Here is a 21,849-nt window from a genome sequence, read left to right on the forward strand (position 1 = left end):
ATCAAGTCAAAATCAGATTACAAATAATTGGAACCCAAGCATGATACAGTGCTTGAGAGCGTGAGATGTACATTCGTTATCACCTGGGGGAAATGGTGTGTCATTCATAGCTGTAGAAATAGAAATCGTGTGGAGACTATTTTCAGGGCGTCTGGGATGGTATCCCCCCCATCCCCATCCTTACGCAAGAGTAATTGTTTGTCAAATAGATGGGTCCCTACTCTATCCTCGGCTTTGTAGAGCTTCAAGAGAGATTTCACCCTAAATTTCACTCGGTTCCTTTCCCATTTCCGCACCCTCCTGTTCTCCACGGTGGGCGAAATAACAAAAGGGAATGTCATGAAGCAATTTGAATTTAAAGTGGATTTTTCTTTGACCACCGTCCCCGGAGAGCAGCAGCACAGCTGCACACGCATGACCGTAGAATTCCTCACAAAAACGGAGAGCAGGTCTTTTACCTGCGCAGTTGTACGGCAAAAAGTTTGCACGAAGAAAATTCCAAATAAACAGCACTTGAACTGATTTTTGAATCAGCACGATGAAAACGAAGTGAAATCGCGGAGCAGTGTATGCGTGTGGGTTTTAATCACTGTTCTCTCTGTTGAATCGTTTTGTCATATCAGGCTTAAAATATGGTAATCATCTATTTAACATTTGATGAGTTTAATCGGAGTCAGACTGGGACATGGTAAATGGGGACCGCAGGGGTTTTCAGCAGCACCTCCACAGCCTTAATGACATTTGTATATAATGAGGCCTCGTATGGCGCTATGTTAAAGTCATTAGAAGAAGACAGTGTGATTTCATTCTTGCTTAAATGAATTCAAATAGCCTTCGAGTAATAGATGGTACGCATCTGGTGCTGAACTCATCTAAAGTATGATGTATTTCACTTCCTTCCGCTGAGTTTGTAAGACACGTTGTTGTTCGTTTGATTAAACCATTTAACGATGATTTATTATTAATAAAGTGATTTGCAAATGGGATAGATTCCATTGTCTTGGCTACATTTTAGAGACGATTCATTTCAGTGCCGATTTTAATGGGGAAAAAAAAGGATGCGCCGACTGGAGAGTGGGGGGGGATTGCAAGGCACATATTACTGGTGTAGTTGTGACAACGAGCTGTCCAGTGGTCTCCATGATCCTGCTTCACAGAGAGAAACAGACAGTTGAATGTAGACAGGGATGATTAGGCATGGCAGGACAGATGGGAAACACATGGGGCTGGACATGTTTTCTCATACACACACATTTCGCAAACACACAAGTACCTCCATGGTGGGAGGAGCTTCCTGCAGTTGCGTCTTTCTCGTTAACGCTTGCCAGTAGCTGTCAAAATGGATGTGTTCAGGCTCACCTCTCAAAGCTCTGTGTGTGTGTGTGTGTGTGTGTGTGTGTGTGTGTGTGTGTAAGCCTGAGAGATACAGCTATTCCAGTGTTGGAAGCATTATTAGCTTTTAATTTTCATCTCTGATATGAACTGAGCAGTATAGAAGCATATTGTGTGTGTGTGTGTGTGCATAATTTAAGACTGATTTCAAATTCAAGTCAAACTGCAAAATATATCTTTACAATTGCATTTCCATGAACAACAACATGCAATGGCTGCCAAAAATCAAGTGTCATGTTTTCAATGCAGTCGTTGCCATTTTATTTTCAGTGTGTAAACTGGTATGATTGTACCATATAGGATGTCCATATAGGACTTCACAGAGTTTTATTCATTTTATTTTTTTAGATTGTTGCGGCCAAGATTTGTTTATTTTGTTGCGGCTTTTTTAAAAATTTGCCTTTTTTTGTACCTTTTTGCAGAAAACTGCTCGAATTGGCACGACATTGTTTTGCGCGGGCTTTCACAGTGATGTTTGTTGGTAGATGAGACCTTTTAGCGGCCCTCGTGTTCGATGCAATTGGGTGAATGTGTTTTGATGACATCACGTGACACGTCTTGGGCCAAATCTGTGGTAATTTTGAAGAATTTTTTTTTTTTGAAAAACGCCTTTTGCAATCTTGTTTGGTTTTGCATTTTTGCTGTCAGTGAGGTTCGTCTGTCAATCAAGCGTCAAACGTTCTGAGAGGGCCATTTTGGCGTTTTGTAGGAAAGTATCGGTTTAACCTTGTGGTGGTGAAAATACTGAGATCGTATCAACAGTTCGAGCTAGAGGACATTTCACCCGAAGCTGAATTTCTCTTGTTTTGGGCTGACATATCGTCATGTCGTTGGAATGTTGGACGAGTTCAGTAGCACAGAGTTTATATGCAAGTCTACATGTAGAACATGAGAAGGGGTGAGAAGTTGAATTACATTTATCTCTCGTGTTTTGGATGTTGGACGATGTCTGATTTAGGTGCAGGATTACAGCATAATATTTAGCTTTCCTATATCCTGCTATATATCCTCTATCAGTTGTAAAATAATAAAAATAATAAATAAATACATAAAACAACTGTGACATGTATACATGGGGTATACCCGGCTTCAGTGCTAGTTCTCACTGCCATGCTTAAAGCTGTTAGCATTTAGAAGGCAGTTCGATATGGTGAGTACAGCAGTCTGGTATCTCATCTGGAATAATTTCACACTTAAATTTATCCTGGCCATACCAGAGCACCATGTGTGTCCACTAAATCAAGGATTATGGCTGCCCAGGCTACAAATTGGTCACAAGTCCACTCTAATGGAGAGCATCTGATGCCTGGAGATGCTTTGTCCTGACAGTGGGGTCAAAAGGCAAAATTGTCAGGTTTTTTTTCTTTTTTACATGACGGATTTCTGTAAGTCTGCCAAAGGCATACAGAAGGGGACGACAGAATGAATTAAAACCAAAGAGGTTTGCACCAGATTATGCCTCAACGATGCACAGCATTTCATTTTTATCTGACACTACTACTTTCTTGTTTGTGTTATACCATTTGGAAATCTGGAGGATATTTTAGTTACAGTTACAGCACTGTGTTATATATGTCAGTTCTTAATCAGCAAAAAGCCACAATCTATTTCAAACATAAAAAGACCTCACTGTAAGATATTTTTTATTTATTTTTTTTTTTTTGGTGGCCTTTTTTTCATCACGTTATTTGCTGTCGTACGACAGCGCTGTTGAATTCTCGATTCTGATTGGCCGACGGACGTTCTGAGGCGTGCAGTTATTTTTCAGTAAATGCACAGCTAAAGTAGTTCCAGTCAGGTCTTGACCGTGTTACAGTTCCGTATCACTTCGCCGAGTTCTGCGTACTGTCAACTACAGCATACGCATGTAACAACAACAAAATCAAAATTTTCCAGAAATAAGTAATAATTAATGAAGGGCCGTTGAATTATTAGAAAAATAGCGCGCACCCGAGGGGGTAATGCGGCCAAGATGTGAAGCGGAGGCTTGAGCCATTGATAAGCAGTTATTGGAGAGAGAGAGAGAGAGAGAGAGAGAGACTGAGAGAGAGAGAGAGAGCACGTGTGATACGTGCAGTAATGAGACAGAAAAGTTTCAATATTTATTTATTTATTCGTTGTATTTTCTGCAGTAATTAAAAAATTAAAACCTGTGAACAAGTAGGCTTATCAATATATTATTTATTTATTTACTTATTTGTTCTATTTTTATATCTGCATGAAACGCCAAAAAACCTGTGAAAGCCTCTCTCTCTCTCTCTCACTCTCTCTCTCTCTCTCACTCTCTCTCTCTCTCTCTCTCTCTCTCTCTCTCTCTCTCCGTTACTAGTTCTGAAATGACATTTTGGAATTAGCAACAGAGGCCTGAGATGGGATGTGTAATAAATTAGTTCCACAAACAAGAGACAAATGTCTTGAAATAAAACATCTGAACAATGTGTTCAGGTGTGTTAACTGTGAATAATTGACTCTGGTCCATTGAAATATTAGAAAATAATATACACCTGAGGTATGCATTATTTGCATTATTACCACCTCGGGTATGCATTACTGTCTACTACTACTACTAATAATAATAATAATAATGATCACCGGAATCAGTTATTCCTTACTTAACAAATATTTTAAGACAAGCACAACAGCACCAATGATGGTTGTAATAAAAAAATTACACAGAATGATAGCAATGGGTGAGGCTGGGGCTGATTTTTTTTTTTTTTTCTAGCCCAGATTGTAGATTCATGCAGTGCATCAGTGACGGTCGTGAAATTACAGTCACGGGTGTAATGAATGTGCATGAACAAAGTAGGTTATTTACTCTGTTATCATATCATTTCCCTCTCAAAATGCATTTGGAGAAGACCAAACACACATTGTGCAATCAAAGTGCAAATGACGAAGGACAGCAGACGGAGCTGTAATTTTAGTGATTTTGTTTATTTGTTTGAAAGAAAAAGTTCGAAATGTTCTGTTTATCATGTATGGTATTTAGAGGAAGCATAGCAGGAAGCCAGTAAATCAGTGTGTGTGAGTGTGTGTGAGTGTGTGTGAGTGTGAGAGAGAGTGAGTGTGCGAGAGTGCATATTTCTCTTTATTCCATCTATGAGACTTCATGATATTATGTCAAGCTATTCATAGATTCTACATTTGAGCCTCCTATCTAATATTACAAGCAGCCATCACTGGTCTTAATGCAACACAAAGCAAAAAGAGGACAAACAGCTTGTTACAGTGTAACCTGTTTGGTATTTCTGTGGCAAAATTAATATTCTATATTCATTTAGTTTATAGTTTATGTACCTAGCTTCTCTTTAGAACTCTTTAGAAGATAACTTGCACCTTAAGCACCCCTTTTTTCTCTCTCTTTCTAATAACCTATTGCCCGTATCTGTTTTGTAATTGATGTTTGATCCTCGTTTTCACAGCTCATGTAAAAGCTATGCCTTGGCTGGTCTTTGGTCTTGAGCTACTTTGTGGCATTCCACAAATAGAGGCCCCTCATTGTGTTGACGGCTCTGACTGGTGTCCAACAAGCCTGGACCAGCAGGCCCGCTCTGTTTCAGACAGGTGCAAGGCCCCCACACACACCCCCCGCCCCCTGCAGCCAGTCACCTGTGTCCAGCTCTCTCGCTTTTTGACGACTGTTGACATTGCTTTTCTCCCTCGCCTACTTCCTGCAGAGCGCCCTGGAGTCCGAGCTCAGCCAGCTGTTCAAACACCTGCACGGAATGAGACAGACCCTCAGCCTCATCCTGGCTCCTCACCAAGAACCTGACAGTCCCGCCGTACACACATCTCCTACAGCCGTCTACGCCCGGTTGCTGAACCAGTCGCACCACTGCTGCGCAATCCTGGACCGCTGTTGCCTCGACCTCCTGACCCTGTCTCTCATCGTGCCCTCGGCACCCTGGGTAAGCGGATCGCCTCCCTGCAGCCCTATTTGGCTTTCCTGATATCCATCATTTGTTGTGCCATTGTTAGCTCAAAGCTTCAGCATGTTTTAGGTATCCGGGGTGACCTGAAGGTTGTCCTTGTTTTGGAAACTGATACATTTGCACTTGACAATTAGCCTGCATGAGGGATTCAGGAGCTAGGCTCAGGAATGTGCACAGCGGAAAAACAAAGCGACGAAGCGAGTTATCCAAGCAAGTTATAATTCAGCCCTCTCGTTACTCACTGAGAAAACATTAAAGGCATTTGCCTACAAAATGTGTGCTATTTAATTATGAGGCATGCACAAGCGTAGACTCTCGAAGAAAAACACAGAATGATGTAATACAAGAAACAGAAGTTCTCTCGATTAAAATCCTTTATCCTAATTCCTGTCATTTCCACCCATAGCAACCAGTTTGCATCATCTTCCCACCTGATCTGGGTCTCTGAGCCCTCACCTCGTGTGTCTGGCTCTGGTCATATTGACTATTCTCAGGGTGATTTAGAGAAAAAAGAAGGAGGCGTTCAGGCTATTGTTCTTCCTTTATCTCCCCATGGACTAGCTCATCTGTGGCCCTAAAGATGAAGCAGCCAGACCCACATTAACCCCTGTGCCGCCCATGTCCAACCCTACTCCGCACCCAGGGGCTTTAAAAAACGTGCATTATTCATTCCGCATTCAAATGACATGCTATCCACTCGTGACCGAGCATAATGAAACCTGACGCTGTTTAGAATTCCAACTCGCCTCCGCAGCAAGCGAAGGGCAGACACAGCTCGAGCGAATTTTCGATCTCTCATATGTAGTGCAATTCACATTTCGCCGTAGAGTCAAATTCTTAATTCAGTTATGCAAAGAGAGTCCTTCGTGTAGGGTTATACTAATGGCTTGCAATCAGTAGCACAAATACGAGAAATCCCTCTCCGCTCAGCTATGTTTTGTCATTTACTACTCTTGATTGGATTTGTCCTGGCTAACTACAAACTACTGATGTGACTGAATACGAATACGTTATTCCGAATGAACGGATAATGTGTTTTAAGCCGATACAAATGAGAGGCGTACTATTTCTCTGGTCATGCGGGTGCGAAGGAGTGGTCAGATACGAAGCTCACTGGACAAACAAAGAGCGCATTCAGTTAACACAAACATGATGCATTTACAACATTCGTTCATTCAGCCTTTAGTGTCTGTAAAATTTGTTAGAAAATATCACGGGCTGGTACAAACATATCATAATAACTGTCCGAGAAGGATAAAATTACATTAAAAAAAAAAAAAAAACAGAGCCAAGAACATCTCTAGTTGAGACCGGTTATGAGCAGGAGTGATGTAGCTGAGGTTGAGGAACTGTCAGAGCCAGATATCTCAGACAATGCTGAAAGAATTTTAGTGTTTTCCAGTGTTTCCAGTGGGCATAATTATTTTTAAAAAGAATTTTTTTAAAAACCTTCACATTTAGGCCACGTCCACTCCAAGTACACTAAAACGGCGTACTTTTTGGCGTTACACTGTCACTTATTGTGCCTATTGTCCTGCTTTAGTAGTATCGTGCTGTCCTGTGTTTTTAGCACACGTCTGCACGTGCACTTTGTGTAGAATGTGTAGATCTTAATTTCTGTGTCGTCTCATGTGGTTAGTGTGTTGTTTTATGTAGCACCATGGTCCTAGAGGAACGTCGTTTCGTTTCACTGTGTACTGTACAAACTGTACACTGAAATGACAATCAACCACTTGAACTTGAAATGTGAATATAGCCGCTTAGAGGATATTTCGGACACTAAATAGATGCAGATACTGATACAGATTAATGGCATTGTGTTACACCCTTAATACAAACATTTTATTCACATATGTATGATGTTTATCTTCATTAACCAGTCTATACAGGATTTCGCAACGGTTTTTTTTTTGTGATTGTTGTGGAAAAATATACTTGATTTTGCTGTGAGGTTTTCATGCCTTATTTTTGTTTATTTTTTTTGCTGGAAAAGTACTTCATTGCCGAAATACAATCTTTCGCAGTGATGTTTGTTGGTAATTGAGACTTTTTAGCTGTACTCATTTTCGACGCACGTGAATCGAAGAGGGCTTTGTTTGTCTGAATGCGCGTTGTGATACAATATGGTGCGTTGTGATGACGTCACATGATGCATCTCCGCCCAAATCTGCGGTAATCTTGAAAAATCGCAAACTCCTCCCGATATTGTGGCATTTCCTTGATGTTGCATTCATTTATGCAACCCCAAACTCCTGGAGGGACTGATTAACTGGACTGTCTGATGAGACTGAAGGCTCCAAGATTTGAAATGAGATAAATCGTCAATAACTGTTGATGCGGGTTTAAATAAACACTTACATTAGTGTACGCGTCTATTATCTGCGAGCTAGCACAAAACGTGGCATGCCATCTTGCAACATATTTAACTAGTACTCCTAAGAGTTGGTTAGATACTAGCTTGTAGCTAAACACCAATACTGCAAAGTGAGTACTGAGGAGAAACTTCTTTAAGCCTCCTCATGTGATATTGGTATGGTTTAAAAAATAATTGGCATCATAAAAATAGCTAGTTATGAAAAATAAATCGGGACACACAGCACAATCAGCTGTTAACCTGATAGTTAATGGTAGTAGTTGATTTTATTATTTTGTTAATAAATAAGACATTTAAATTGGATCAATGTGTTTAAAGAAGGGTGCCTTAATTTGAACTGTTTTTGTACTGTACTGCGGTTAAGAGTATTACTGAACACTGTCGTTTGGACCAAATTAGATGTCTAAAAAGGTCTTTTTAAAGTGATGTAGAGATGTAAAATCCATTGTATTGGATCTTTATAGAACTTGATACTCGATGCTTTTTAATCTTACAAAACAGTAAGCAGTCAAAACATCTAAATGTTTCAGGGCTTATATATTGCTTATATAATATATTTGTGCAGGCCATATCTAAACTGTAAATTTGGGTTGTAGTGAAAGTTTTTACCCGCTGAAATGCCCGTTATGTGCATTACAGCTCTTCACCTGGAGAGAACATTTTTAATACTAAGGTCACAGCAAGTTCCAGGCTGTCAGAAACCCAATGGGTGGGGTGGGGGTGGGGGGGGGGGCGTTTCTGCCTGAACGGAGATGCACATATCAAGATCTTCATCATCAGTGGAGGATATCCGTCACTCCCCCAGCCCTGTGACAAACAACCCGGTTCCAGTCTAGGAGAACCCCCATCAAACACATAAGATAGATGTGTCCACTTTGCATGGTGGAACCTCAGTGCAGTCAGGGACCCATCTGTGGTATATTATAACAAGGCTACGTGATTTATTTCAATTTTGCATGTGTGTACACAGATTGTTATTAGTCATTTAGAAGGCGTGCCCTCCCGGTGTTGGAGGTAATTGGTAGTAAACGTTTACATGCCGTGATGGATTTCGTGGCACGAACGCAAACCGCAGCACCAGTAATCATGTAATTGCAGGCGAGCAGATTTACGTAAAAATGTACGGGGGAATTTAGCTGGCATTGGAGGGCGCCTGATTTACCATAATTACATCGGTTGGCTTTTAATTGCGCGATTTTAGCCGTTAAGGAAGAACAAATAGAGAGCATATGATGTGCTAACTATGAGCTAGCAAAGTGTGAGATGGAAGATAAATGGTTCTTTTTCAGGGAAGTGATTTCATGGTGTAGCCCATTTCCATAGCAGGATCCGTAGGGATAAAAAAGGAAACCCCAGCCTCACAGATGGCACAGCAAGGGGTGGAACGGTCTTTGTTGTAGGTTCCACTGTGCTCTCAGGAGGGAAAGGATGGGCTTTGTATCCAGGAGAGAAGAGATGCATAGGAATAACTGAAGTACCTACCATTTAAAATAGATCTAAAGGCAGAACAGCTGGTGCCTCAACACTGCTGGTGGGCTTTTTCCTCTCTCTCTCTCTCAGCAGGCCCTGATTGATCTGTGTATCTCCTATTAGCACTGATTTACACCACCGGCACACCGTATTCTCGAGGTGCACTAATTCTCGCAAACTTGTGTTGTATATAAAATGTACATGAAATAAACACGAGGGAGACCTAGTATGAGTAATATGTAATCTTATTGAGAATTCACTGGGCTGGTGGACTGTATGAACAGATGTTCACCTAAGACACACACACACACACACAGAGGCCTGGTGTGTTTGCAGAAAACAGAAATGAATCTGTTTCATATTCTGTTTCATATTCTGTTTCATGAAAAACTCTTATAGGGTAATGTACATGCAAGCACTATAAACAAAAAAGGAAATGTAGAACAAACATAAAGTGTACTCATAATGTTGAGATGGTGCGTTTGAAAGTGTCCGTTCTCGACGAAAATCCAGTCAGGGAGCGACACAGACAAGGTCAAGTTATTTTTAAAGAGCGAAACAAAACAAAATATATTTTGGAGCCGGAACTGCACCTGCGTGATAAGGGTCGCTCAACAGTGCCAACTGATGTACGTAATGGTGTTCCGGGATAGCTAACTCTAAACATATTGATGTCTGGGTCATCCTGACCCTAAGAAAACTGTATAAATAGAAGAGCTTCAGCTCTGGTTTTTTAGATCGCATTTTGGGGCATCTCAAACTGTGTGGATCTCGTGTGGTGGAACGGAACGAATAAACCTGGACCCTTGCTTCTTCTCACTCACAGCTGGTGTCTTATTGTCTTTCTCCAATTGAATATGTGAGTATCTGTTTCTATGTTTAGTGTCTTCAGTTAATAGGCAAAATTTGGGCCAGCACTTGCAACTGATTTTCCCTTTTAACTCTTCAGCTGTTTCAACATGACTTGTTTCTCTTTACTTGTTTCTCTTTCACACTCTTTGCATTCACACATGCAAATTTTTCAGTCACCGCATTAACAATGATTGACTTCAGCAGTTGACACCCACACGTGGCTGGTCACCGTTCCTCAACCGCCCTCTAAAGTAAAGACTAGTGCTATTGCCAAAATTCCCTGCTGAAAGCCCAGAATGTTGGTATAAGGGGCTAGGTTTATCTCGAGGTGTCAGGAAACATTGGTTAGAACTCAATATCTGGAGTTTGCTACAAAGCTTTAGCTTGAGATTGGTGATATCTGATAAGGACTGTGTGGGAGCTTTTGTTCAAGTGTCGGAAGTGTTTGATAATCATTCTCAGATATTTCCGTCTGGTAACTACAACTAAGGTGGCCTGTAAGAGTGCAAAACACATTAATAAAAGCTTCTCTTTTTTTAAAAAAACACACAACAGCAAATCAGAAAAACAGGAGAGCAAAATTCAAGGCGGAATAATAAATATGAAAACACAGCAGTAAATATGGAAAAAATGTCAACGTTGAGGTAATGTTGTTATTGAACATGACACACTCGTATGTGAACTGAGAACGAACCTGCCTAAAGGAAGCAGTGTTACTCAGCAGAAGAACTACTCCTCACAATAATAACCTTTGCATTAAATTGATTTTGCTAGGCGGACTAGATAACATACGGAAAAGGTGCAATTTTTTCCCACCCGTTCTGCTTTTAGTTAAAGTTGTTGTGTTTTTTAATTTGCTGTCGTGCCGTATGAGTTGCTGTCGCGCCGTATGAGTTGCTGTCACGTTTTTAGTTTTGCTGTTGTTGTACGAGTTGCCGTTGCGTCGTACGAGTTGCCGTTGCGTCGTATGAGTTGCTGTCACGTTTTTAGTTTTGCTGTTGTTGTATGAGTTGCCGTTGCGTCGTACGAGTTGCCGTTGCGTCGTATGAGTTGCTGTCACGTTTTTAGTTTTGCTGTTGTTGTACGAGTTGCCGTTGCGTCGTACGAGTTGCCGTTGCGTCGTACGAGTTGCCGTTGCGTCGTACGAGTTGCCGTTGCGTCGTACGAGTTGCCGTTGCGTCGTACGAGTTGCTGTTGCGTCGTATGAGTTGTGGTCACGTTTTTAGTTTTGCTGTTGTTGTACGAGTTGCCGTTGCGTCGTACGAGTTGCCGTTGCGTCGTACGAGTTGCCGTTGTGTCGTACGAGTTGCCGTTGCGCCGTACGAGTTGCCGTTGCGCCGTACGAGTTGCCATTGCGTTGTATGAGTTGCTGTCACGTTTTTAGTTTTGCTGTTGTACGAGTTGCCGTTGCGCCGTACGAGTTGCCGTTGCGCCGTACGAGTTGCCGTTGCGCCGTACGAGTTGCCGTTGCGTCGTATGAGTTGCTGTCGCGTCGTATGAGTTGCTATTGCGTCATACGAGTTGCGTTGTACAAGTTGCTGTTGCGCTGTATGAGTTGCGTTGTACGAGTTGCGTTGTATGAGTTGCTGTTGCGCTGTATGAGTTGGGTTGAACGAGTTGCTGTTGCGCTGTACATGTTGCGTTGTATGAGTTGCTGTTGCCTTGTGCGAGTTACTGTTGCGCTGTATGTGTTGCGTTGAACGAGTTGCTTTTGTGCTGTATGAGTTGCGTTGTACGAGTTGCTTTTGCGCTGTATGAGTTGCGTTGTACGAGTTGCTTTTGCGCTGTATGAGTTGCATTGTACGAGTTGCTGTTGCCTTGTGCGAGTTGCTGTTGCACTGTATGAGTTGCTGTTGCATTTTTTTGGTTACATTTTCTGATTAGCTGTTTTTGGTTTGTTAATGTGATTTGCACTTGCGTGCCACAGTCAGTAACTGTGCTGATCGAGTTAGCAGTAAAGAAAGCATACCAGAATAATAATAATCCTTTTTTTCTTCTTCTTCTATGTCCATTTAGACAGGTTTCACTTGGAAAGTGTAGATATTTACATCAATAATTTAATTTGCTGCTACAGTAATGAAGAGACACCGAGTATATTTTCCTTCAGTATATTCTCCCAGGTGTTAATTGATTTTGCCTTAGAACCTTTTTGGTGTCTGTCCACTTCACGCTGAATGAAAAAGTAGATGTACTCGATTTTCTAGCAACCGACTTTGTAGCTTCAGCCTTGAGTAACAATGGTTGCTAGGTTTAGGTATTTATTCACAGCTCTATTTACACTGTGTTTCCAGGTGCTAATCTAAGCTGCTTTATCTTCTACAATTTTTTTTTTCAGATGAATTTCTTCATGACCTTAACCTTGTGAGATCACGTCTGTTTGAGCTTCAGTGGATTCTCTAACTTGGCTCTCTAAAATCGATTTTCATTTGAAAGACCCTTTTTGTGTAGCTTTGATGTTTTATTCACACACCATGCTCTTTAAACTCTTTAATACTTGAAGAGAAAGCATAGAGGAATATATAGGTGTGAGGAAAAAGGAAAAAGAATGTTGCCTTAGAAATCTTGGAAAAAATTTTTTTTTTAAAACATGGCCTTTATAGGATTTTATTTTATTTCACATTTAAGGCTGTATGTATTTCTATAATAAAAGGTTGACGGATTAAATTGCACACACGGTTATTAGGTTCCAGAGTCAGTCCAGTGCCTTTATATCAGTGTGTAGCTTTTCTTTATTTTTAGATTTATAGTGTATAAAATATTTAAGGCATTTAACAGCTCTGGTCTTGATCAAAAGCCACAGTTAATAAAGAATTCTGTTTAAGTAAGCCTACTGAGAAGCATTTATTTCAGAAGTAAGTAGTCGATATTTATTCTTTTGATTTTGCTTGTGGAGGTTTTGAGGTGCAAAGCCGATGTTAAACTAGCCCGAAGCTAAAACACCTGCTCCCACTGCAAGCATTTAAATGAGCCATCATGCTCTGGGTTGTAGCTGTGGGAAACCTCAATGAGAAACCGAATAAACCAACGATGTGTATCGTCGTCGTCATAATGTTTTTTTATTTATTTTTTTTTTTTTATAAAGACTACACAGTGAACCGCTGCCCTGCTCCGTCGTTATTGCACATGTAATTACCGCTGAGCTGTGACAAAAAGACAGTGGAGGTGAGAAGGAAGATGAGAGATGGAAAAGAATTGTGATTGACTCCCCAGCAGGTGTTCTTCAAGCGCGTCGTGAGGCTTAAGGTGGAAGGAAGATGGACTTTGATGTACAGCCTGATAGGAGTTACACACACGCTTATCATCTTCCAGTTGATTCGGTGTCCTGTATGTCGAAATGCAAAAGCAGGCTAATTTGTTTTCAGTCTTTCACAAGGGCAAAAAAAAAAGGGAGTGATGAGTTAGACACATGAAGTCATACCATCTTTTCAAACTGCTGCTCACGCTGCATCACAGGGCAGCGTAACACACTCTGAGGAAAGCGCTAGCTGCCCTTTTCTGAATACATGATCTCACAGACACCCATGATTGGCTCGTGTCACGGTGATTGACAGGAAGACTAACGCAAGTAATGCGATCCCTCCCACCTGGCCAATTTTGCTCACTTGGACTCCCAGCTACGGAAGATCTAGAACATCTCAGGAGCATTGAACATGCAATATGAGGCACTTTAGCTAAGAATGCAAAGTACAAGTTGTTTATCCAAATAGATTAATTAAGCATCCGCAGTGCAATTTACCAAACCTGAGAGTCACTAGACTGGCCATGGTGCGGGCAAATCAATATGACCACAGGGCAGGTATTAAATGTGTCAAGACAAAATGAAACAATTTGCAAAATTATTATGACTGGGGGCCATGGTGGCTTAGTGGTTAGGATGCTTGCTTCGCACCTCCAGGGTTGGGAGTTCTGGCTCCACCCTGTGTGTGTGTGTGTGTGTGTGTGTGTGTGTGTGTGTGTGTGTGTGTGTGTGTGTGGAGTTTGCATGTTCTCCCCATGCTTAGGGGGTTTCCTCCAGGTACTCCGGTTTCCTCCCACAGTGCAAAGACATGCCTGGTAGGCTGATAGGAATCTCTAAATTGTCCGTAGTGTGTGTATTGGTGTGCAAGTGTGTGTGCACAATCAGTTGGCACCCCCTGCCTTGCACCCTGAGTCCCCTGGGATAGGTTCCAGGCTCCCCGTGGCCCTGTGTAGGATAAGCGGCATAGAAAATGGATGGGTGGAAATTATAACTCATTATTTCCACAGTGTTTGTATCATCGTTATTCAGCCCATATTTCTGTGCACACACTTAAAAATTTGTTCATATTCTATATGAACAGTTGTTTGAAGTTTCTCGCCACATTTAATCGGAGTTATTTGACACATACTTGCGTATACATGTGGCAAGTTGCAGATTACTTTTCTGGGAGGGTCTAGGAGCTCTGACTTCGCCTTTGCTATATAAGCAAACCATATTTAAATATTTTGTCCTCCGCCTACTTTGCATGTAATGTTATAATCACAAATACACACAAGCCCACCCAAACAAATAAGTACTATCTGTCTGGTACCTTAGCAAATCACGAACATATAAATGTATAATAAAGGGCAGTTTGCATCTTAAAAAAGCTGGAAAGTGTTTAAAATTAGTGTAATTTTTTTTTTTTTAAAATGACATCACTTGGATTCTCAGTAAGATGGAACCAGCTAGTGTTGAGCAGAACAATGGACTGATTGATTTGGATTTGTAATCCTGCAGCAGCTGTATCCTCTTGCTGCCAGCCTCGCTCGCTGAGCCAAAAAAAAAAAAAACCCCAAACTCACATGAGACGATCATTATAAATCCCATACACTTGAGCTTCTTTAACCGTAAATATCCCCACCCCCTTCTCTAAAAAATCCCTTGTTTTAATGAACTGGATTTTCTCCAAGCGGAGGGTTAGGCTGTGGAGCAGACACCTTATCTGTCAAAGGAGATCAAAGTAGCTCATAGGATCAGAACTAAGCAAGCGCTACTGGTGCACCCAGCATTTAATTAGGTCCTAATTGGCTTACGGGTAAAAGGACCTGCTGTGCAGGTGTAAACAAGCTGGTGTACAGTCCATCCACCAACAGGGGCATCTCTAAAGGGAGGAAAAGGAAGCTGTTATTATGGGCATGGTGATGAAATGATGGTAATGAATGCATAAATAGCAAAACGAGGAATGAATTTTGAAAAGTGGTTGGAATCTCATTTCTCCAGGCTGAATGTTGGAGAACAAAGAGTTCACTAAGCCATGAGACCTGCCATGAACACTGAGATACCTGTGACAGGTTCTGTTATTGTCTTATCCGTGACTGTTTTTTTTTTTTGATGGGTCCTGAAGCTGCAGCTTATCATATTAATAGACTTGGAGATGCATGTCTGAGTATTCAGCAGTGGCTTCTGCATGATTAAGGGGCTGGAGGTACATGACGGCCTTCGACGGCATAGTTTATAGACTGCATTTTATAGCTTGCTATTCTAGACAGTACATTATTGAATCCAGAGGGACATTGTGGTGCTTAAATCCATTATTCATGGCAGTCAATGTTTTTATTTATTTATTTTTTAAAACATTTGCCTCATGTGGTAGTGCAATTTATTTCTCCAAAGCTCAAAACTGTTAACTTATCTTAGAAGTCAGTCTCCCAGGATCATTTTCAGAAATTTAACGAGTCCCTCACAAAGCTCAGCTTACGCCCAGAATCAAATATGACTTGCCAAACTAAAAAACATTAAATAAATTATTTAAGGCTTTTGTGTCCATTTTGCGTCTGATAACTGCTCGGGTTTGGCTTGCGCAACTGTGCTATTTCCAACTTCCATCACTAAATGTAGAAGGAGTTGTGGGGGGAAATATCTTCTGGAATAAATAATGTATTGTTCCCTGTCACTGGCATGGTACCATCAGATTTACTATAACTGACCCTTAAACACCACTGGTGTGCTAGGAACCACATACACTTTACCAGGTGAAAGATACACACTACAAGAACAAAAGATTCACCCTCAATGGTAGCACCACAGCAACAAGGAAAAGTACAGTTTGGTACCTTTTTATTTGTGCGAGTGTACAGGTGAGTGTGCTCTATATGACAATAGACCTTCAGCTAGATCATAAAAAACAATTAAACAATATACCAAACTAGGGCTGGGCGATATATCGATATTATATGGATATCGTGATAAATGATTACACGATACACTTTTCTGAGATATCGTTGGTATGTTTTTTGTTTTTTTTACATTTTTAATCATTAATAATGGTACTGAATAGATGCTGTTAACCTAATCTTCTTTGTCTTTCTAGGCAATTTTTTTTTAAGTATCGTCAAACTCGGTTTGCCAGGGTTTTTTTGTGTTTATTTTACTACTGTTTTGCAGGCAGTTTGTTGGATAAATTATATATCGGATACACATCGTGTATCGCTGAAATCTCCTCAAGTATCGTGATACGATATTTTTGTCCTATCGCCCAGCCCTATACCAAACCAAAATACATGGACTTAGTAATATCAGTGCTGTATTTTGTATGGCCCAAATGTACAAGAATAAATAAAGTGCAAAAGTTTACACACCTGTAGGTACATGAAAATAGCATTTACTTTATAGCAACAGGACATGCGTATGAAGTGTGATGAGTCACATGTTTCTTCAATAGCCAAATAACAAAAATGGTCAAACCGTGTATGCTAAGGTGTTATTAGCGCAAGAAACTATATTGTATCGGTTAAAAAGTTAATAGTAACCTTTCTAAATGTGACAAATATTCTCTAATAATTTGTAGGCCCAGGTTTAACCTTTATAACTTTTACAATTCTGCCAAAATGTCATACTTTCCCTTTTCCAAAGTACACTCACATTTCATTTTTAGCATCTTGGAATTATTTTTGTACGCTTTGTTCTTTCTACTTCTTTCCATTTTCCTCTTAACACCTGGAAAACATGGGGGGGGATACAAGTAGCACATATAACGATTGACAGGTTCATTTGCATGCTGTTTTGTTGACTGGCACTCCCATCAGGTGGCAAGGTAACGGTGAAGGGATCCCATGGAGACATTCACGCCATGTGCAATGTAAATGTACGGTTAAGCCTTGTCATAGCAATGGATGGTGTTTATTCATAGCCCGCTAAACAGCCCGGGGCCCTGTAGTGCTCCGTTACTGTAAACAGTGAAGGAACAGGCTTTTAACCCTCACCTCTGCTACATTCATCCAGACAAATGATCAAACTGCTGAGGCATTTCACTGACAGATTCCTCACATGACTAACCCTCATAGAACCTGATTTACAGACAGAGTGACGACCTTTCCGTGAGATATGGAGCAACTGTACTTTATATTTGACTCTCCATTCACATTCAAATATGTGTATCCAGTCTGCCAAATCTCTATTTCAATGGGAACAGTAAATTGCTGAGGGAATTGTTTGTCCATGCACAAATACACCACCGTATGCAAACTACATGTCTGTGTTGATGACATTTGAATTCAGTTCAATACAGTGTTGTATGGTTGGGGTGTGTGCGGTTTTCTGCACAGCAGTGTCAGGTTATGTTATATATATATATATATATATATATATATATATATATATATATATATATATATATATATATATATTTTAAATCACATGTGTGAATCTCATCCAAGAAAAAAAATACCATAATATGCACCAAAGACTCCTGTTTTCTGCCTGTTTTGATGCATTCGGTGGTATCCATGAGCAAGAGCTGATAGGATCTCTCGCAGCACAACTCTCTTCATTATTGAATAATTCATCAAAGTAAATGTGTCAGATGAGGACCTGAACCGGCCCACTGTCTCGTTTTTCCAAGGACTAAGCAGATTCACTTGACTTGCCCAAAGATATAGTGTTTCCTGATGCTTTGTGATCAGGAGGTAAAGTAGACAGAATCCTGTCAGCAGGCATAGTTTAGTGGTTTTATTCTTAGCAGAAAATCACAGATTTGAAATGGAATAAAATGAACTGGGTTACAGAATTATATTCAAATTCCTGCTGATATGTTTGTGTTTTGGTGTGTGTTGAGTCCATTGTTGGTGTGCATTGAATGCCCCGGATGGATCACAAGTAGATTAAATGTAAGATTGGAATTCGGGATGTGAATCTGTCCTCTCTGTTTTATTCCTAGCCATGAGCTTTTTGCAGTGGACTGTTTTGATAGAAACAATTAACAATCAGCCCCTCCAGGATTTTGCTATTTTGATTTTGCGGATTTGACTTTAACAAGACTCACCATGTGACATCATCACAACATGCATTCGGCCAAAGCCCTCTTTGATTCATGTGCGTCCAACATGAGTACAGCTAAAAGGTCTTATTTACCAATAAACATCACTGTGAAAGACCGTGCGAAACAATTTCAAGCGATTGCGATTTTGCCAATTCACGTAATTTTCTGGAAGTAAAAAAAAAGCACAAAAACAACGCAGATTGCATCGCACATTTTGGAGGAAAAAAAAACTGCAGCAAAAGTCAGACAGTTTTGTTTTGATCACAAGAAAAACTCAGTGCAATCCTACATGGACTGAACCATGAAAATTAACATTTCCATCAAGGATGTTAAAACCCAGGAAGTAAGGTTTGATTGGTTGTGATAAGGTAATTCAGACCTCCTTTGTAGCTACTATTGCATGGGAAATGATGTTAGCGTTTCCCAACCACCAGAGAACGTTCTACCGTCACAGGCCCCATTATGTGATGGAAAACACAGTCAGCCAGGGTGCAGATAGTTTTGTGTACAGTTATGTTTTACTACATTGTTTTATAATCTCCCAACAGCATAACTACTTAATCAGCCCCTTTAGCAAGAACGGTCTTGGCTCACAATCTATAGCTCACTATGACTGTGTGTTTGCAGGCCAGCCCAGAGCAGCGGGTAATTCAGGAGCTGGAGGTGGAGAATATCCTGGCAGCGCTGCCAGCTTTTCCCCGAGGAGCACCCCTCCAGCGTGCAAGACGCGCCGCCCAGGCCCTGAGCCGAGCCGCCAATTACTCAGTACTGATGGCCCAACAGCAGGTGGGTGTGCTGAGAGAAAGAACAGAGAAAAGGAGGGAGACTGACTCACAGCTGTATTGGCTCGTCTGCGTTTGTCTGGCTCTTTCGCTCTCCTCTGCAGCCAGCAGGGTGGTCGTGGTCATGCTTTTGTGTCAGTTATCCTTGTTAATTCCTGTCTTTTTCCATCTTTCTTCTTTTTCATATCTTCTGTTTCCTGTTCTCACTGCCAAGCCCAAGCTCATGCCTCCTCTTTGTGGTAATCTACCCCACTCTGTATGCTAACAGTCTGTCAATGCCAATCAATATTTCATGCTAAAATAACCTGACCGGGGCGTTCCTGTCTAAGCCTCCTTCTTCACGCTCAGGGGTCATCGAAACTGTTATTTCAGGAAAATAGTCCTGATTGTACCTCTCTATTGTAGCACAGAAGGGCTAAGCCATGAATCATTCATGATACACTCTTCCTGACCAGGAGAAACACGATGATTAATGCAACACTTGTTGTGACGCCTCTCTACAGTCAGGAGCAGCATTGCCCAGGCGCCTCCTGACTCCGGGTTATGGGTCCATTATGCATTTTTAAAGACCTGGCATTTGTAAGATAGGAAAAGTGAGGAAATGCACGTTTCTAAGAAGGCCGTTTCACTACATCTGTGCGTACTGTTAGATAGCGTGTTCATGAAATGTTGTGATTACCTTTCTTCGAGGCGAGGTCATGATTGGTTATGATCTTAACTCTTTGGGTTGTGTTTCAAGACTGAACTTCAAAGTAGCATCTGCTTTTCCAGTGAAAGCTGTCTTCCTCAAAACACCATCTGGCCTTTTTGCCTTGTTGTTGAAGATGCGTATTTTTGTATTCTGTTCTGGTGATGTAGGTGGAAGCTCTTGAGGCCGAGTTGGATTTCCATAGAAGCTTGTACAGCCTGCAGGTCCGGACCATAGAGGAGCTCGTCCGGGGAATCCGACAGGCGTATCGAGCCTTCCTGGAGAACATCTCTCAGAGTCTGTGTGTTCCACTGCAAGGTAAATAGTCCTAAATCTCCAAAACAATTTGAATAGGCCCATGTGATCGAAATGAAATCATGATTTTCACTTTGCAGTGGATATAACTGTCCTCTCACCAGGTTTGATGCGACGTGATCGAACCTTCAGCCTTCAAGCAGCAAATTCATTAATGTAACATAAATAATTAGCGTTCTAATACTGTGTTGCTGTATAAACCTCCTGTCTGCACTCTCACAATATGTTTTATGTGAAATTATTCCATGGTGCTGTTGAGTTCACAAATCTGATTAGTCAGAAATTGTTCACTAAGGGTTCACTAAAAGTTTCTATAACAGTATTATATTAATGCATTCATTCTAATCCATTATCATTTCTATAGTAACAGCTCATTCACAGGAACTTGTATGGCAGATGCTCCATGTATTCTGAGGCCAATAAGAAATGGATTTAAAAAACATGTTATTTAACAAAGAAAAGCACAGCATTGTTGATATGATTAATCTTCCTGTAGTGGTTTATTTAACATTTATGGAAGGAGTCTCCAGTGTCAGTACTGGAGAGTCTTCAGGACAGAAGTCTTGTTAGTATACGCTGTCCACCCCCCACCCCCCCCCCTTTTTTTGTATTATTATCTTCATGAGAAAGAAAAAGAGAAGCTGATGAGGGAGTGACTGTTTATTGAGGTATAGTATAGCCGTTTATAGCTTTGTACCCTTAATGGAAATGATAACTAGTCTTGTTAACATTCCACAACATAAACATGTAACTAGAAATGTCTAAAAAAAAAATAAATAAATAAATAAAAAATAAAAAAACAATACAGTGTATCATCCATCCATCCATCCGTTTTCTCTACCGCTTATCTTACAGAGGGTCTCAGGAGAGCCTGGAACCTATGCCAGGGAACTCGGGGCACAAGCCGGGGGACACCCTGGACGGGGTGCATGGCACAATCACACACACATTCACACACTATGGACAATTTGAGAGATGCCAATCAGCCTACAGTGCATATCTTTGAACATTGCACTGTGCATCATCTTAGCCTGAACATTTTCTGGAAAGAGTAATTGTGTCTACCTGCAGCCCGCAAGCATGCAGTTCCAGACATCAGCTATTTCTGCTTAGAGCAAACCACATAATCAGGACACTACTGTTTGGTAATATTGATCCTGCTGACTGTGGAAATGGGGAAGGGTGGATTTTTTTATTTTATCAGACGCTTGCTTGAAAAAAATAAAAATGATATATATATCAAATATAAAAGAGCAGAGCTAGTGATTAGTACTGTATCTCAAGTGCATTCTCAGCACCTGCCCATTTTCATCTGCAGCTTGGATGAATACTGGGAAGGTTTTGCGTTAAATTGCGTGTAGTGCTTTTGCGTGCGTTTGTGTTTTGGCATGTGTGAGTGTCTGCAGCAGTACATGAGAACAGCTGCTTAGTGAAGCCATTCAGGAGGTGATGATAACAAAGTGCTAGTGGGGAGCAGCAGGCATACATACCAAAGTGTGTATATGGATGTGTGTGTGTGTGTGTGTATGTGTGTGGTAAATAAGCTGAATCTTGCACCTGAAGATACATTTGTTTTTGGAATAGAGCCAAGCCAAGTGCTTCTCCACTCCTTTCATAGGCACACATAACTCCTCATTAAAAGCCTAATGCTGGACCTCCTGCTTTGCCTCTGCATAATGTAGAGCATAACCCCCCTCCCTCCCCCTTCCAGTCCCCCAGATGGTCAACAGTTGCTGTGTTACAGATTGCATCACACCTGGAGCATACAATCAAATGGAATATG

General features: G+C 41.0%; 1 protein-coding gene across 1 annotated transcript in view; it reads left to right on the plus strand.

Moving 5' to 3' along the window:
• Positions 1-21,849, plus strand: part of LOC128625467 (uncharacterized) — an 82,128-nt gene that overhangs the window by 40,342 nt on the left and 19,937 nt on the right. Inside the window, exons 8-10 of the mRNA XM_053653782.1 lie at positions 5,073-5,303; positions 18,909-19,067; positions 19,922-20,069. Of these exons, the coding sequence (XP_053509757.1) occupies positions 5,073-5,303; positions 18,909-19,067; positions 19,922-20,069 (538 nt within the window). The remainder of the gene's footprint in view (positions 1-5,072; positions 5,304-18,908; positions 19,068-19,921; positions 20,070-21,849) is intronic.

The sequence above is a fragment of the Ictalurus furcatus genome, chromosome 22, assembly GCF_023375685.1.
Source record: "Ictalurus furcatus strain D&B chromosome 22, Billie_1.0, whole genome shotgun sequence".
NCBI classification, from domain to species: domain Eukaryota; kingdom Metazoa; phylum Chordata; class Actinopteri; order Siluriformes; family Ictaluridae; genus Ictalurus; species Ictalurus furcatus.